Below are 19,192 nucleotides of genomic sequence, written 5' to 3' on the forward strand. Positions count from 1 at the left end.
ATAATAATATATAATAAATTATATAGAAAGTTTTTCCCTAAATAAAAAAATTAATTAGAAAATAATTAGACAAATTTTAAGTTTTACAGTTTATTTTCGAAAGATTCTAAGTTTTAGAAACTTTATACCATTTGAAGAAAAATGACATCGTCAAATACAGTTAAAAAGTGCAAAAAGGTCATTAGGCCATCAAATTCCAAGCCTGTGGGACACCCTCCCTACGACTTGTTGGAATGGCATTTTCCATCTTCAACGGCGTGTTTAGAAAATGAGTGTCGGAGGATAGAGACAGAAATTTTGTCAATAAGAAAATTTCAATATACGATCATAAATACAAGACGGGGGCCCAAACGTAGCCAAGTAGAAAATGTAAATGAAATTAGAACCAGCGTAGTAACCACCAAGGTTAGTGTTTTGGTTATTTATAGCCAATCCGGGAAAGAATTGTAAAATGCACACGCCTCCTTTGAGTAAATTAGAAACTGAGGAGTCGGTGAGATAGGAACACAATGTTCCCTCTTCCGATTAAGACATCTGTGGGCATTAGATTTTTGCTATTATGGATAGTTGTGCCGCAAGGTTTATTGCCAATTTCAACAGCATGTATAGAGGACGAAAGAAATTATCTGCTGGATTTCAAGGCTGGGCTTAATCTTTCCTCGGGTCGATTGTCCTCTTGGCGGGGATTCAATTGTTGCCAGTGGGAGAGCGTTGGCTGCGATTATCATACATCCCGTGTCATTCTCCTTGATCTCAATAGTCATACTTATGCAGAGAGCCAGGCGTTGAGTGGTGATGTTCGTCCATCGCTGTTTAATCTGCAACATCTGCAGCACCTGGATTTGAGTAGGAATGACTTTAGAGGTGTTTCTATCCCTCCCCAGCTGTCTAAATTACAGAGACTTACATTTCTTAAGCTGTCAAATGCTGGATTTAGCGGTGAAATCCCTGTAGAGTTGGGAAATATTTCAAGCTTGCGTCATCTGGATGTTTCACATGGTGATTACTGGGAATATAAAGAATCAGATGAACGCTGGATATATAATTACTTGAACAGTAATAAGTTTGATGAATGGGCCAGAGGTCTGAGAAGCCTTGAATTCTTGGGAATGAACTTAGTGAACCTGACAAAGGGCTCGGAGCACTGGGGTGAGGCCCTCAGCCGTCTTCCGAATCTCACCCAGATTAACTTATTTCATTGTGGGCTGTCAGGCGATATTCCAGATCTATCAAACCTCGCCTCTTTGTCCCATCTACGTTTAGGAGGGAATTCATTCCGGTCTGAACTGCCCTCTTGGATTGAGAATGTGTCTTCGTTGGTTTCACTTGGTCTCAGCTACTGTAATCTAAATGGTCACATCCCTTCCAATTTCATGCCCCGTTCGAAATTGAGAAATCTTGACCTTAGTTGTAATCGTGACTTGAAAGGAAACCTTTCTTTCATTTTAGGCCATTCTTCCTCACTTGTTGCTCTATCTCTTTCTTACTGCAATTTAGGAGGAGAGTTTCCCCACTCTGCCGCAAACTCTTCAAACCTTGAGATCATGGATCTCTCCTATAACAGTTTGGAGGGATCTATGCCATCCTCTTTTGACAGTCTTTCATCCCTTGTAAATCTTGACCTTAGTTACAACCAGCTGTCAGGAACGATTCCAAATTCCATTTCAAAGCTGACAAGTCTAAGAATATTGTCACTCGGTCATAACCATCTGACTGGTCAGATTCCTCAGTCTCTATGTGAGCTTTCGACATTAAATGAACTCCATCTGGGTTATAACCAGCTTTCAGGAACAATTCCAGATTCTATTTCGAAGATTGCCAGGTTAGAAGTATTGGTACTTGCTTCTAACAGATTAATGGGCAACATTTCACTTCAGATGCTTGAAAATATGACTCGCCTACGCGCAGTGGACCTGTCTGTTAATCAGCTATCTCTTACTATATCTACAAGCTGGGTTCTACAGTCTGCCTATTTGGAGAACCTGGGATTGAGGTCTTGCAATATAGAAGGTGTTTTTCCTGCATTTTTGTCCCAACAATATCAATTGATTGAACTAGATCTTTCCAGTAACAAAATCATGGGAAATATTCCTTTATGGCTATGGGATCTTCCTAATTTAGATATGCTCATTCTTTCAGACAACAAGCTGGAAGGTTCTCTACCATGGGAGATATCCCATGAATTGTCTGTGGTGGATTTACAAGGTAACAGATTGTATGGCTCACTTCCTCCTATTGATTTTTGTTCATTCATACTAGATCTGCCAGATAATGAGTTTAATGGTTCTATTCCAAGAACTAGTCTACCATCTAATGAGCTACCAACCATTCTATCATTGGCAAGGAATAACCTTTCCGGAGAAATTCCAAGTTTTAAATGCCGAGACGGAGAAGGCATTTTGGACTTTGTCAAATAACAAGCTAAAGGGCATGATCCCTGCAAATATTGGTTCATGTTCTAGATTACATTTTTTTAAATTGGCTCAGAATGAATTAGAAGGGGGGATTTCAGAGGAGTTGGGAAATCTAACAACTCTTAGTACACTAAATCTCAATGGCAATAGGTTTCAAGGTAATATTCCTCAATTCGTTTCAAATTGCACAGGTCTCCAAATATTTGATTTGGGAAATAATAAATTTGAAGGTAACATTCCTGTTTGGATTGAAAAGCTGAAAGATTTGAAATTTTTTAGCTTAACTTCTAATAATTTCGAAGGTATAATTCCACCCCAGCTTATGAGGTTGCAGAATCTTCGAATTCTAGATTTATCAAATAACCGTTTATCAGTAAGTATTCCTCAAAATCTGAGCAAGCTATATGCTATGATCAATCAATCTCAAACTATTGATGAACGACTTACCTTTGGTTATAGCACTAGTGCAGCCTATATGGACTCTCCTTTTGAATCAAGTTTCGAGGATGAAGTAACAATTTGGATAAAAGGAAGGGTTCAAACATACAAGAAGATAATCTATGAAGACAAGTTCAAAATTGGGAGTCCTCCAAGGTTTAATTTCTCTCAACTTCTCAAATAATCTTCTATGTGGTTCAATTCCTGAATCCTTGGTAAGCATGACTCACTTAGAGTCTCTAGATCTTTCAGGAAACAAGTTGTCAGGAAAAATTCCTTTTGAACTTTTAAATCTAACATTCCTTGAAGTATTGAATCTTTCTAACAACAAATTGTCAGGATTCATACCACAGGGAAAACAATTTGCAACATTTGAAACTTCTTCTTTTTCTGGAAACCCCGACCTTCATGGGCTTCCCCTTGAAAATACGACAATGGGTTGTGGTCGAGGTTGCAAAGAGAATCAAGCATAAGGGAATATGGGTACAGTTGGTAATAGTGAAGATGTAATGGATAGATGGTGGGCAGTGGGATTGGGATTAAGTTTTGGAGTCTGATTTGGTATTGTGATTGCAGTGTTATGCTTCCACATAAAATGGAGATATGCATACTTTCATATGATGGATAATTTTATCTACCAACTTTTTGAATGTTGAACCCATGAAACTGCATTACAGTGTATACCAACAGCCTTTGTAATATTCTACATACCATGTAGGCACCCATGATTTATCTTGTAGCTGACAGGTTTGTTTATTTGCAGTGTTGTTATGTTTGCTGGAAAGAAAAGATGTTTGTAGAAGTACTTTTGAAAAGTTCTGTTATATAAAACATATCAAAAACATATTCTATAGATGCCTCTGTTTCTTGCTTGTGTTTTAAATATACAATGCCATCTACAATTTCCGCATGAGGACTGAATTCTACGATGAGAAGTTTTAAAGAATGAAGCTAATTTCTGTCTCTGCCTTGAAATATTGTGTCCTATAACCATTTATCTGTTCTCTACTCGTACGTCTGCCCTATAATTTTTCCTATCATATCCAGGCGTGAATGAAATTTCATCTATTTGTTCACTACTCAACTAACATCAATGGTATGAGTGAACTTTTTTCTGTTTTTCTTAAGGTTTTGGGCTTTTAGTTGTTCAATGCTTTCAACATTCAAAAATTGGTGTAGCTTGACGGCACCGACTATGGGACCGAAAATCAAACTCTTCCCTAGATGCCTATGCAGCAATCAAATCAACTGTTTATTGAAAGCCTACCAATTTCCCCGCCCCACAACCATGCCTCCGCTGCATTGCATGCCATCCATCATCCCTGTCCATCATAAATTCTTAGCTATTTTGAATGACATGCACTCAAATTTATTTCAAATGCAATAAGTTCATAAATTGCTATAGAAATATTATTCAATGTTGTAGGAAAGAATACAGCTCAGGTTGATTGACTTATTGATTAAATGCTAATATAAATGTCCGAGATTCATAAAGTTTCATGGAATGATACAGACGTAATTGACTTACTTGACTCAGATCAGATACAGTGTACTACAGCCTTACTGACTCAAAAGACTCCAGAAATGGCTATTAATATAGTTGGTACAGGAGATTAAGATTGATGTAAAATATTCGGTTACATGAGTGATAATCATCTAAAATGAAATGGCAAATACAATGATCAAGTATACAAGCTTGAAGATGATAACTAGAATATTCAACTTTATTAGTGGTGTATGGTGTAGCACTATTAATATTTTTTAAATTATACAATGACATACAACACAAAGAAGTCTTCTTTCACAAAGAAAATATCATAAAATTTGTTCACATGTGAATGGTATAGATTCTACATATATATTATTTTATGGAGGATTGAGCCATGCTAATTTTGAAAATAGCTCATGCCTAAATGAGGGATGTCCAAAAGTATTATAGATGTTGGACAAGGTGCACCCTCTAGAAAAACATCCATAATTTTGGAAGCCCAATCTTCCACATTTGTGTTTAGAGAAAAGGAAAAAAGATAAATTTAACAAATAACCTAAGCTAAGGGGAGGTGATACACCAAGTCAATGCTTTGTTGGACATGCGAGGAATATGTTAGTTGGCATCTACATATTTAGGCCATTTATGTTCAAAGGTTCATGCCTAGACCCACCTATGATACGATGCCTATTGAACCTTCATTGTTGGAAGGAGAATGAGAAGCTAAAGTAACTATACATAGAGCTCACGCATTAATATAAAACCATAGGAAGCAACTATAATGATCCAAATAAAGACACAAACTACCTAATAAAATTGTAAGCCTCTTAAGCAAAGGACATGGTATGAGACCCTATTCATTCATAAACATAAGTACTTCTTATAAAGTTCCAAACAAAGGACTTCACTTCCTAAAACTAGTCTTCTTGGACACCATGTTGTACAAGATACAATTAACCCTATATTTGAGATGCATTGTCAAGATATAAATCCCATCATAATAACAAAATAGAAACAAAAAAAATCATTGCCCACTTATAAACAAATTAGAATAAACACATAAAGATTGAATACATAACACATTGGTTAACAAAAAGGAAAAGGTAGAAAATTCATCTAGCCCCATTGATTGATTAAGATAAAACATTCCAAGGCATGAGAGAATGTCCCAAAAACTAAAATCTACAATATGTACCCCTAGTTGATAGGCCATGCAGAACTGTAAAATCTACAAATAATATTATTTCTTCACCAATTGAATCTAAGTTTAATATCCCCAACCTCTTTAATTTGGCATCTCTAGGGTTAAATACCCCTAAATTGACATGATCTTGCAGTGATTATAATTTCTTAAATCTAAATGTAGGCTAAATGATCTAATATGTATTGCTTAATTTGCTATGCCATGAAAAATTTCATTTCTTTGATGGTTAAATAACATGTCTACTTACTTGGCTCAAAAATAAAACTATCATGACTAGATCAGAGCCACCATAATTGCATATATTAATTTTAATGGCATGAAGGGAACAATGAGGCTATGATACTTAATAGATATTCAATTGTATTTGAAATGTAAACAAGTATATTGATATGAAAGCTTGAACATGACACTAACAAATGTAAATCAATACCTCCATGATTTTATGCTTAGAATCCACCTTGAAAGAAGCATGAATAGAACTTAAAGATGAACAAAGGGTCTTGAAGGAAGATCATACCACCATGGTGGCTAGATCTAGGGTTTTGAATGATGAATCTTGAATGCTTGTGAAATGTCCTTTTTCTAATTTTGTATGATATTTCAAGCCTCTAACAGATCTTCAAGATCAAACAACTAATATCACAAAGATCCACCAAATTTCTCAAGAAACCCCAAATCAAGTATGTTGAAAATAGTGCCAAAAGCTTCGCAACTTCACAAATTATTAATAAATCTGAAAATGGACATTTTTACAGAAATTTCAGCAGCATAACAGCCTACAAAATGACATTTCCAGATCCGTATAGCCTTTACACAAAAGCTCACAAATGTAGGACAAAAACTATGCTCATCGAGCTCCCGAAATTAACACAAAAATGCCCGAAAATACCACAAAAACACTAATAATCTATCTCAGAAGTTTAATCACATCCCAATACATATATTCAGCTCTATTTTAACATCTTAAAGTCTGAAATACAGCAACAACCCAAACTGATATGAAATACTTCACTGAAAACACCAAACTCATACAAAAAACACACCCGAAAACTCACAAATCTGCACTGTTCAACACAAAGGCAAACTCTGTATGAGCATGCACATGGAATGGCTTCAAACTCCCATCCTTAACCTTCTTGGAACCCTGCAAACTCCCATTCTTGGGTCTCCTTGGAAACCTGCAACCTCCCGTTCTTGGGTCTCCTTCTCCATAGGTTTGGCAGCCTCTGAAGAATAACAAAGAATGAACAAAAATCAAGTTCTGGAATCAGCCCAAAATGCCTCCAAACCCCTTAAAAGAGGGCATAACCGTAACTCACATCCAAGAGAGGTTAATGAAACATATTTTAATAATAATTTTCATTTATTAGTCCAACGGTTTCTAAAGATTAACCCCATTTTTTTGAAACTTCACTTTCTTGGGCCTGCCTGCCTTAGCAAAGATTATTATTTTTTAATTATTTGAAAGGGGACATGACAAGTCCTCCCCTCCCAAAAATTGCTTGTCCTCAAGCAATGGCTGAACAATAAACCAATCAATCCACCTGGATCCCAAATGTAGTCATGAACTATACTACTACCAATTAACACAGGCTCCTGCAATATCCTCTGCAATATGACCAAGAGGAATCCATAATCAAACTGACAATTATAGCTCAACCAAACTCCAAAATATCACTACCACAATCAAAAATCCATGGGACACAAACTCTTAGAACATTAGAACCCAAGTAAAGTGGACAAATCAAACTACCAACACAATAAATACCATCAACGCATCCCACTGGCCTATACAGAATGTACAATCCAACTCTACAACAATGGTGAACGCTCTCGAATAAAACTGTACCAAGTATGGAGAATCCACACACTGTACAAATCCTACAGTCAACACAACTCTGCAAATCACTGGCCACTATCTCATAACCATAACTCCCATGCACTACTGATGGTGAAAAGACATTCCAAGATAAAGAGTAAGAAATGGAATCCAAACGAAATTTTCTTGCCATCAACTCCTCAAAACAAGGATCAAATGCTAACTGATGTACATACCTTGCAATATAATGTTGATTAAAAAAATCAAGCTCAGCCAACAGCTCACCATGAACAAGTGATACAACCCACTGTGACTGATCACTAGCTAAGTCAGGAGATGTCATAGCCAAAGGAGTAGAATCAATAACAACACCCACTAAAGAATCACTCCCAAACTCTTGCTCTAAGTCACATATTATCAAGTTGTTAACTGCAGAACCTATCACCATGTCATGCCCATCACAACTCTCATCTTGAGGCATCAAACTGTCCCATAACTGATGATAAGCACTACGAACCAAAGTACATCTTTGTATCATTATCTTATCAACATGGTCATCAAAGGTAAATTGATGAGCGTACCTCACAGTGTAATGCTGATAGAATGCGCCAATCTTATTCAGTGGCTCAGACTGTAATCCAGATGAAACTAACTGTAATTGATCATTAACCATGTTGGAACTGACTACTACCTCCAAAGATATCACCAAGGGAGTAGTATTACTATCAGGAACCATGCCAACTGCCGACTCACCAACATCACAGATGATCTTTGATACATCTCTAGTCTCTGTGCCATCAGTACTAGAGGCCACTACCATGTCAGGCATACAACAATCTGCTACAACACCCTACTCAACTGAACTTGACTCTAGTGGGAATGAACCTGATATGCCAATGTTAGTATCAAGAATGGATGCATCCCCATCTCCACTGTCTCTGACAATCTCAGCCATGGACATCCTCGGATCACCAAACACCACAGTTTGTGACTGTATAGAATCAAGTAAAGACTGTAGTCACTCTAACTCCATGGTCATCTTAGCCAAATGAAACTGTGACTCCTTGAAAGCCAACTGTGTACTCTCAAGAATCTTAGAAGTCACCTCAAGTAGCTCAGTAAGCTCACTCGCCTCATCTTCCTTGGCCAACAATGCATCATATCCTATACTGCCCCACTCCATAAGATAATCTCTGTCGGCTACCAACTGCACATAATCCTGTCTCAAAATCTGGATAGCCTCCCATAAAGAGTGGAACTCTGTCAAGGAAAGATAACTGCCTCCTTGCTCATCACTAGTAGGAGAACCCCATCCATAAACTGCTAACAACTGACGAGCAGCATCGAAATGCTGGCAAGTGATAGCAATGTCTCGGTCACTAACTCTCAACTGATTAGACACATGATGGCACTGGCTTGACTGTCTCCTACAAACCTCCTTTGATGCACTATCTAAAGAAGTATCCTCAAAGTTACTAGTCTCTAGAGTATTACCATCCATATCCTGTGAATCAAATCTAAAGCTCATATCAACAGACGAAGTATCAAAAACATTAGCATTACTGTCCAACTCCTCTATACCCAAGGAAACTAAGTCTTCAAAACTGGCCACTGCATCCTCCTGGATGTCATCAATGCCAATATGATCCTAGGACTCATCTATACACACTGCCAAATATGAAATATCATCAACACATTCCACTAAGTATGGTCAACTGGATATATGAACAAAGCCCAACATCGGTGTATAAAACCTAATACCAACATCAGACAAGATACTAGCACAAGAAAAGACAACACCATTTAATCTGCTAATCAAATCCATGATAGCACCCAAACAAACACTGCTACCAAAAAGTGTTAAAGATCTCCAGTCAACTGAATCCCAAACGCCAATATAACAATCTCGAGTCCATATCTGTAAACTAGAATCAACTGGTAACTCAAGCAAACTCCTCACCTGAGTAATATGACCAATACCAACTAACTCCACATACCTGTCATGATGAGATAATGAAGTCACAATACTATCTTTGTTCACCTTCAGCTGGCTGGACAAATCATGTGAAGTACTACTAGCCTCAACCTCATGTGATGAAGCATCTAACTATGCCTGGTACTCTTTCTCAGAAAATTCATGAATGCTCAATGTCTGCTCATCTCTACTAGGTATCTCACCATCCTGCACAACAACATCCTCATAATCATCATTTGAACCCACTACACTGTAGTCACTGCCTGTTGTAACTATACCATCCTGAATACCTGTGGCATCACCCTTTGACGACCTGTAAACAATTGTCTCAATTTGAGTATCAAGTTGACCGTTACTATCAATTTGTGTAATATCCTTTCCCACCACCTCCTGTGGCAGAGTAGAATCTGAGACCTCTACCTGGCTATTAGCTAGTTTCTCAAATTCCTCATGCAAGTTCTTGGGAATTGTGTCATCTGTCTTGTGAGAAAATCTGCCAAATAGAAATTGAGTCAACTTATCCACCTTAGCTGGGTCGGACAACATGTCATTCATTATATGGTGGTGCTCAACCAACTGTTCAGACATGTCATGGCTTATTTTCATAAGTTTATATCGAATGTCTAAATAACCATCCTTTCTACTGTTTTGACTCTGGATATCAATTGTCCAAGATCATGTCCTCTGAGACTTTGTACTATACATATCCATTCTGGATAAAGTAGAGTGTAACCCCAATAGGATATAACTTCTTCAAACACCAAGAACTAACATGCAAATGATTAGAAGCAACATGCAACCATAGATTTTGACATGCAACTGATTAGAAGCAACATGCAACCACCAAATTCACCAAGAACTAACATGCAAATGATTAGAAGTAGCATGAAACCATAAATTTTTGACATGCATTTGATTAGAAGCAACATGCAATCATAAATTATGACATGCAAGATCTGGGTAGTTGTCAAAACTGACATGCAAACTTCTACAACCACCAGGCTGGCAAGATCATAGCTCTAATACCACTGAAATGTCCCTTTTCTAATTTTGTATGATATTTCAAGCCTCTAACAGATCTTCAAGATCAAACAACTAATATCACAAAGATCCACCAAATTTCTCAAGAAACCCCAAATCGGGTATGCTGAAAGTAGTGCCAAAAGCTTCACAACTTCACAAATTATTAATAAATCTGAAAATGGACATTTTTACAGAAATTTCATCAGGATAAAAGCCTACAAAATGAAATTTCTAGATCCGTATAGCCTTTACACAAAATCGCACAAATGTAGGACAAAAACTATGCTCATCAGGCTCCCGAAATTAACACAAAAATGCCCGAAAACACCACAAAAACACTAATAATCTATCTCAGAAGTTTAATCACGTCCCAATACATATATTCAGCTCTATTTTAACATCTTAAAGTCTGAAATATAGCATCGACCTAAACTGATATGAAATACTCAACTGAAAACACCAAACTCATACAAAAAACACACCCGAAAACCCACAAATCTGCACTGTTCAACACAAAGACAAACTCTGTATGAGCATGCATATGGAATGGCTTCAAACTCTCATCCTTAACCTTCCTAGAAACCTGCAAACTCCCGTTCTTGGGTCTCCCTGAAAACCTGCAAACTTCCGTTCTTGGGTCTCCCTGAAAACCTGCAAACTCCCGTTCTTGGGTCTCCTTCTCCATAGGTTTGGCAGCCTCTGAAGAATAACAAAGAATAAGCAAAAATAAAGTTCTGGAATCAGCACAAAATGCCTCCAAACCCCTTAAAAGAGGGCATAACCATAACTCACATCCAAGAGAAGTTAATGAAACATATTTTAATAATAATTTTCATTTATTAGTCCAACGGTTTCCAAAGATTAACCCCCTTTTTCTGAAACTTCACTTTCTTGGGCCTGCCTGCCTTAGCAAAGATTATTATTTTTTAATTATTTGAAAAGGGGACATGACAACTTGAACCAAATCTCTTGAAAGGCTTGAATGCTTCAATCCTTGATCTGCAATGGAAAACTTGAATGCTTGAATGATAGAATGCTTGCTTGATCTTGAAAAGTAGATAGTTGATTATAGATAGTACATGCACTCATGAATAATGGATAGAAAGTGGATTGATCATGCATAGATTGTAGATGTCAAAATGGGGGAAGGAGGCTTCCTTATATAGAGATCTAGGGCACTAACTCCAAGAGAAGGATGACATAAGAGCATTAAATCACATTTATAACCCCTACGAATAGACCTAGATTAAATGTAATTTAAGAGTCTACCATTCCAAAACCTGAAACAACTAAACCAGAAGTAGGAAAAAAAAAATTTCGAAGCCCGAGATCCCAAAACTTCCAAAAATTGAAAATGGGACCTAGGGGCAGGGATGAGGTTGGCCCTGCCCTAGGTCAAGGTTGAGTTTTTCCTTGACCTAGAAGGTCATCCGTGACCTAGAGGCCAAATTCTTCAGTTTCACAAATCAGTTTGTCAAAAATATGCTAGAAAATAGAGAGAGAGAGAGAGAGAGAGAGAGAGAGAGAGAGGGAGAGGGAGAGGGAGAGGGAGAGGGAGAGGGAGAGGGAGAGGGAGAGAGAGAGAGAGAGAGAGAGAGAGAGAGAGAGAGAGAGAGAGAGAGAGAGAGAGAGGCATAATAGGGAGAAAACTACCAGATTCATGCAAAACCCCATTCAAGGCACTTGACATGACCCCAGACTGCTTACTGTGAGGGCTAAATGCTCTTAACATAGAATTGCTTCTATTTTTAAGATGATACATTTATAATGGTAGGATTTGGATATGAAGGGGATGGTGTCTTCTCTTTTGATAGAGTGAATGGTAAAAGTGGATCATGTAGGGGAATAAATGGGATGATGAGATTTTGAGATGGAGTAGGTATAATGGTAGGATCATGATTTAAGCTAGTGGATATTTCAACATGCTTTTGGATAGGATCTTGATAGGATTGGATCGGAGTGGGTGGTTGATAACTGATGTATCGATAAATTCTTTAAGTGGGGTAGATGAATGGGTGAGAGGTTCTTCAATGAGGATGAGTTGATAGGGGGTGGACTTATTAGGTTCATCGCATGGATTTGGATAATACTAGGAGGAGATGTAGATGGGATTTGGAGGGATTTGATGGATGGGAGGTAGGAGATGGAAGGGAATTAATAAGTGGGATGGATGAAATAGGGATGATAGTGATGAGATGATGGAAGATGAATTATGGGTGTGCGAGATGGATTTTCTTTTGGCTTATTTTTAAAACTCCTTGGAGATGCACATGTTGGATTGGGAAGAGTAAGGGGATTACGGTGCTGCATTGTATAACTAGGATTGATGGGAGTATTTGGAAAATAGTATAGAGGACATTAAGGTGGTGAACTTGGACTAGGGATGTAGCTGGTAGCATTTTTGTGGAAGGGTGGAGAGTGGGATATGAAGGTGAACGATGATGTAGACATGACTGATGTATGAGGAAAATATGTGGGCATGATATAGAAAGAAAGTGTGGATGAGTGCAATAATGAATTTCCCTTGTCAAATGTATGATAAGGAGTACTAGCAAGTGTGCATGGAGACATGATGAAGTAGTTTGCAAGAATGTTTGGATTTTGGAGGATGCTTGGAAGAATATTTAGATTTTGGATGATGTGTAGAGGAATATTTGGATTTTAGAGGATGTTTGGAGGAATATTTGGATTTTGGAGGATGTGTGGAGGAATGTCTCTAAGGCTTTCAATATACACATCATAGTCAACAAAACCTTCATCGTCATTGGAATGGGATAGAGTGAGAGAATAGGTGGGACAACAAGACTCGTCATAATATAATTGTGACATTATGTTTTGACAATTATTTGGATAGGGATCAAGGATCAATATGGATAAACGGTAAGGCTCATCTTAGGATTTGGATTAAGCTCAGAATGTGAGGAAGGACTGAGATGGGGTGGTAAATGATGAAGAAAAATTGGCTAGTTAGGACATGGAGATAAAAGGGCTAGATGGAAGACTTTAGAAATAATGATACTAGAGGAAAGTAGCATATGATAACAAAATGGGTGTGATTAGAATGACAATGTTCTGGAAGCTTGGATGAATCTCTGATGGGGTAGTGGCTATGCTAAGTATGCCCTAATCTAGGTAGGAAGACATGAGTTTTGGATAGGGGAAAATGATTATAGGATGACAACTGGGCCTAGGGTTGTTTCAAATGGGCTTGCTAACAACTATTTTGAAACAACAAGTATAAGACTCTTTTGAAAATAGATATGGTATATTGTGAGAAGACAATCTCTCAAAGGACAAAGCAACTTTGAAAGAGACAACCAAGTGATCTCTTTAGAAAAAGAAATTGATAGTAACCAATGTGTATGTTTTACAAATGTTTTTCACCTGGTTTTTGTGCAATAAGATAGTTCGAACATACACTATCCTTAATAAGAAGTAGCTTTAGTAATCAAAATCATTTTTCATGCTAAGTATCACAAGAACTAACGTGTTGGGGGATGACTGAACCTCAAGTTCAAAGGAAACCCATGCATGTTTGAGTTCTGCGGATTACAAATGGTGTGTAAAAAATTCTTAGGTGATTCAGGTGTTCCATTTGGACTGATCCTTGTACAAGGATTATGATACTTTCAGAGGTGAATCAAGTAGGATATTGTAATTAGATCTATGAAGTTAGCTAATTGGTTGTTGCATACATGATTCACTTAAGAATCTATTCCAAACATGCTGAAATCATGGGCAAGTTTTCCCACTGTAGGCTACCCTTAGAAATGCACTACCCAAACTTGCCTAATGAAGAAAGAAGGTTTACCCTTCTTCTCATTTAAATACTGGTTAAAGGATTTTACTATTTTGAGCTTCTATTAAAGAGGGCATGCTTCCTAGAGGATGATGAACTCACTAGAAGCACTCCTAGGTTGTTGTGAATGATCTTGCTAACAACTTTCAATACATGCATCACATATTTAAAGGGTTTTACTTAGCAAAAAGGAAGAAGTTCAAAGATGTGTTACAAAAAACATCTTAAGACACATGATTCATTCCAACTCTAAAACTTTTAGATTTTCTATCTTATGACTTGAAGACACACGTGATTAGCATGCAAGGTTCTTTCCAACTTGATGACAATGGTTGAAAAAATAAATCGAGTCAACAAAAGTAAATTACAAATGAAATATTTGAAAAGAGGGAATAAGAGTGATTTTCCTTTAGAGCATTCAAGATTGGATGAGTTCATTTTAAGCCCCAAAGTTGAAGTGTGTCAATTTGTAATGTCCATTGATTTTTAGACATTCAAGATTGAGTTAAAGTATTGTATGGCTAAACTTAAGTGTGAATCATAGAAATGGTTCGTTGATGTTTGGCATTCAAGATTATGTTTTTAATCATACATTCCAATAAAAACATGTAGATTTATTAGTGACTCAATATTGTGTTTTAATAACATTCATTCAAATGAAAGGTTTTGTTAAATTGATTATGCACTCAAGATTTGATTTTCTTGTTGTAATTTTAACCATTCAAGATTGTGTTTGATTTGTCAAATTAAGTGCAACATGCATTTAATGACAAGTGTTTAAACATTCAAGTTCATTCTCAAGAGTAATAAAACTTTAAGAAAAACCTCCAAGTCACTTTGTTAGTTGTTTCTAAAATTTTCCAATCAACAATACTGCAAATAAACAACTTGAATAACATCACCAAAAGCCCCAAAATGAATGTTTGACTAGGAAAAAAATATTTTAACTTATTTTAGTTATTTTTTATATGTGTAAATCAAGTTAAAATAGCTCATATCCTACAGAACCATTGAAAGTTAATTTTTTATTATTATTAGTAGTTTTGCAAAAAACCTCGAAGTCAATGTAAAAATAGAACCTAAAATTGTCTTTTACAAAGAAACACAAGCAACAATTGACAGGCGTAGATGCCAAAACTCACAAATGATAAATCACATAGATTGCAAAACTCATAGTAATCAAAAAAATGCAGATGCCACAATAATAGTAACTGAGAAAACAAAATACAAGCACAAACACCAAAACAACACAGATGATGAAACTTAGAACTGCTGGAAAAAAAAAGATAGCAAAATCACAATTATAAAAAAAAAATACATGCCAAAAGAGAATTTTTTGGGGACAAAACACACGTGTAGATATTAAAACACAAAGGCAATAGTTTGAAGATGATAGAACTACAGAAACGACAAAAATTTAGAGATGAGAGTGTGGAGATTGAAAGAAAGAAAGAAAAAATAGGAGAAGACAATACAGAGATGAAAAAAGAAAGAAATTTTTGGAGATAATAGTGTGGTGATGCCAAACTACAGAGACAATAATGTGGAGATGCCAAAAATTAGAGTCAGAAATACGCTTAAACATAACGGACAATCCACAATTTTATTCAAAATTTTTTTATCCAGATATGTCTTCTTCCCAAAATGCATCCTTCAACTAGCACAAACAACCAAAATGCCTTGCACTGCACTTTAAATAGAAAAACACATTAGATTGTTAGTGCAAAATAGATTGAAACAAATGAACAAATAACCCATAGTGGGGTCCTACTGGACATGCCAAAATGTAAGGGGTATGAAATTTAGTGTGCAAAGAACATTGACTATTGAAAACATCCAAAAACCAAAACAATGCTCACATATAAGGTTAGCCAAAGAAGGTAAAAGAGAGTACAAACCAAGAGAAAACACTCCAAAAACCTCCTTGATTGTGTTGATATGTCCTTGGATGGAGATGTGTGCTCAATGATGCTTAAAACTTCAATGGTTGATAGGCTCAAAGTCTATTTGTAGATGGACTTTTCCATTAAAATGGCATTTTGATAGTTCTTAGGCTCTTAAAATAGCATGATAACCTTAGCATGAAGGATGGATCTCTACCTTTAATTAATCTAGGCTATATTGATCTAGAAGCTAGGTATAGTTAGGATGCAAAGAGAAGGAGGCACATGGACATGTCATAATTGAGCAATAAACAAAGAGGTGAGTGGGGGCCATGTCATAGTGGAGGAATAAATAATGGGATGAGTGGAGGAATAAATAATGGGATTAGTAGGGGACATGCCAGAATGGAGGAATAAAGAATGAGATGAGTGGGGGACATATCAAGAAAAAATGAATTAAAAAATCATTTTAAAGGCTGGATGGATAAAGGGGGAATAAATGATTTTAAAATTTCATTTATTAAATTTGGTGGAGGATAGGTTAGGATAAAGATTAAATTAGATTAATCTTAATTGCGGTTTAGGCAAGTCTAAGCATGTGGAGGATTGTTAAATAAATGAGATTTATTTAAAAGGTGATGTGAAATAAAATAAAATAAGCATAGTGCAATTATTTGATTTAATAGAAGAATAGGGATTTAATTGATAAATAGACTCTTGGTTGTCTTTTAAATATATTAATTGGACTATTGTTAATTCAATGAATTAATTAACTAGGGGATGACAATAAATTAATTAAATATTAAATACTTAATTGATAATGCTTTAGGAGATGAATAAATATGATTAGTTAAGTGATGTAATTAGATTTAGGTGTCTACAGTAGGAGATCAATAGTGTTTAGTTGGTGGTTGTTGACACTCGACAGTGTGGCTTGTGAGATGGAGTTCTGATGGATTTGTTCAGACAACATGGCACATTTATTGTGTGAGGATTGAGATCATGATGTAAATCAATCGTGGGAGTTTGTATGGACCTATTCGGGTCTTGATTATTTTTCTAGGTGTATTTAATAAGTGTTGTGGCTCAACATGTATTTAATGTAAGGGTTTATTTAATTTGTGACTCACTAGGCTGACCTATGGCTTAGTTGTGTATAAGTAGAGGAGTCTTATGGAGTTTTAATTTATAATCATTTAACTTGAAGAAGAGGACGAAGAAAAGGAGCAAAGTTAGAGAAGAGCTAGTAGTTGCAGTTTGGGAAACAAAGAGATTGCTTGGTGGCTTGTGAGCACAAGTTTAGATCTTCCTTGGAAGTTTCTACCAGAGTGTGGATTTGGACTAGCTAGGGTTTGGATTGGATCTAGAGGGATCTTGTAGAACTATTACTTACTTTGTATTTGGTCGTAACTAAGAAGGCTTTACAGCTCAGCACATTGCATGTAATCAATTATTTTATGAATAAAGAGATGTGTTTGGTATCAGATCTTATTTACTATGTTGTGTTTCCACTATGCGGTTATTTGCTGAGGGTTAGGACATGGCCTTTGGGAATTTCTTGCCTTGTATTGTGTCATAAATGCTGAGGCAAATGCATTTGCCTCCTCAAAGCTGCCCTCTTCACTTGAATATCTCTATCTCACATTAAATGGCCATCAAATTATTTCAAAGGATTTCTTTCAGGACCTTATCAAATTAGTTGAATTGTCATTGCCTAGTTGTGTACTTAAAACTAGTGCAAATTGGATTCCCTCATTTGAACTATATATCTTACATATCCCATCATGTAAGATAGATGATCAAATCTCCTCATGGATTTCAACTCAACTCTCACTTTCAGATTTGCAATTAATTAACAATAATCTCATTGGGGAATTTCCTTCTTGGTTAATGGACATGTGACTGGTCGTCGTTTGTTAAACACTTGAGCTCATAGAAACCTACATGCCTTGGATTTGTCTTACAATGCATTAAGCAGACAACAGAGATCAATTTGGCTTCCTAGCATAAAATTGCTATTGCTCAATGAGCATTTTTTGACGAGAAATATCTCTCTAAACTTGCAATTTGGCCCTTCTTTAAAGATGTTAAATTTTGCAAAGAATCAGTTGAATAGGATGATTCCTCAAATCTTAGCCAATTGTTCTGAGCTTCAAATGTTGAGTTTGGAAGATAATGATTTGGTAGGAATGATTCCCTATGAGTTTGGTGACCTAAGAAAACTGCAGTCACTAGAGGTAAACAATAACCAGTTGAATGGATCATTTCCTCCCTCTCTATCAAACTGCACAGAATTGTATTTTCTAGATGTTGGGCAATACTTATTGATATGACACATTCCAAAGTCAATTGAAAAGCATTCAAAGTTAAAAGTTTTAGCAATGAGGAAGAATTTCCTGCTAAAACCGGCCACCTGAAGCAGCTCCAGATCATGGACCTTTCTTCAAACTGCCTATCTGGGTCTATACCACGTAGCATTCTCAATATACAAGCATTGGTGACCTAACCACACCAAGAATTTAGCAGGATTCAGTTTTCAGACAGTACTGCTGCATCACCAATGTCAGACTCGACATACTATCTTACGTGTATAAGAATGAGTTAAATATGTAGACCAAACGAAGAGATGAGAGCTACACATTTTTTTCCCTAACATGGTGTCCATTGAATTTTCAAACAATCAATTGACTGGGGCTATTCCCTCTGATTTGAGAAAGTGGCATGGCATGAAGCTGATTAACCTTTCTATGAATAATTTGAATGGCACTATTCAAAGTAATATTATAAATATAATCTGGTTGGAGATGTTAGATTTGTCTATAAATAATTTATTGGGATGAATTCTTCCAAATCTTGGTTTCTTGGGATGAATTCTTCCAAATCTTGGTTTCTTGAAGTATTTGGGAGCTCTTAAATTTTCCAATAACAAAAACAATCTTTCAGATAGTATATCACAAGGATGACAACATTTAAGAAATCATCTTATTTAGAGAATACAAATTTGTGGGAATGTCCTTGACCAAAAAGATGTTATTGGGCAGAATTTGTTGCAGCTCCTCCTGTTTCTATGTATGCTAATGAAGAAGAGCAAAGTGAGGGATACCTGTGACACGTGATTGGATTCAGATTGTCATATGGAGCGGGTTTT

The 19,192-nt window shown here is 36.4% G+C and overlaps 1 protein-coding gene across 1 annotated transcript; it reads left to right on the forward strand.

Moving 5' to 3' along the window:
* Window positions 1–464: 464 nt before the first annotated feature.
* LOC149544354 (uncharacterized) lies at window positions 465–2,576 on the forward strand. Its single transcript, XM_089798806.1, has 2 exons — window positions 465–2,010; window positions 2,140–2,576. The coding sequence occupies exons 1-2, from the start codon at window positions 510–512 to the stop codon at window positions 2,415–2,417; spliced, it is 1,779 nt and encodes a 592-aa protein (XP_089654932.1). The 5' UTR covers window positions 465–509; the 3' UTR covers window positions 2,418–2,576.
* The last annotated feature ends 16,616 nt before the right edge of the window (window positions 2,577–19,192 follow it).

This window comes from Cupressus sempervirens, chromosome 8, assembly GCF_028749045.1.
Source record: "Cupressus sempervirens isolate cs-2001-9-10 chromosome 8, ASM2874904v1, whole genome shotgun sequence".
NCBI classification, from domain to species: Eukaryota; Viridiplantae; Streptophyta; class Pinopsida; order Cupressales; family Cupressaceae; genus Cupressus; species Cupressus sempervirens.

Coding starts and splice junctions, on each gene's coding strand:
- LOC149544354 (XM_089798806.1), top strand. CDS start 510: ATGTTCCCTCTTCCGATTAAGACATCTGTGGGCATTAGATTTTTGCTA. Junction 2,011..2,139: donor GAGGTCTTGCAATATAGAAG/GTGTTTTTCCTG, acceptor TCATTCTTTCAG/ACAACAAGCTGGAAGGTTCT.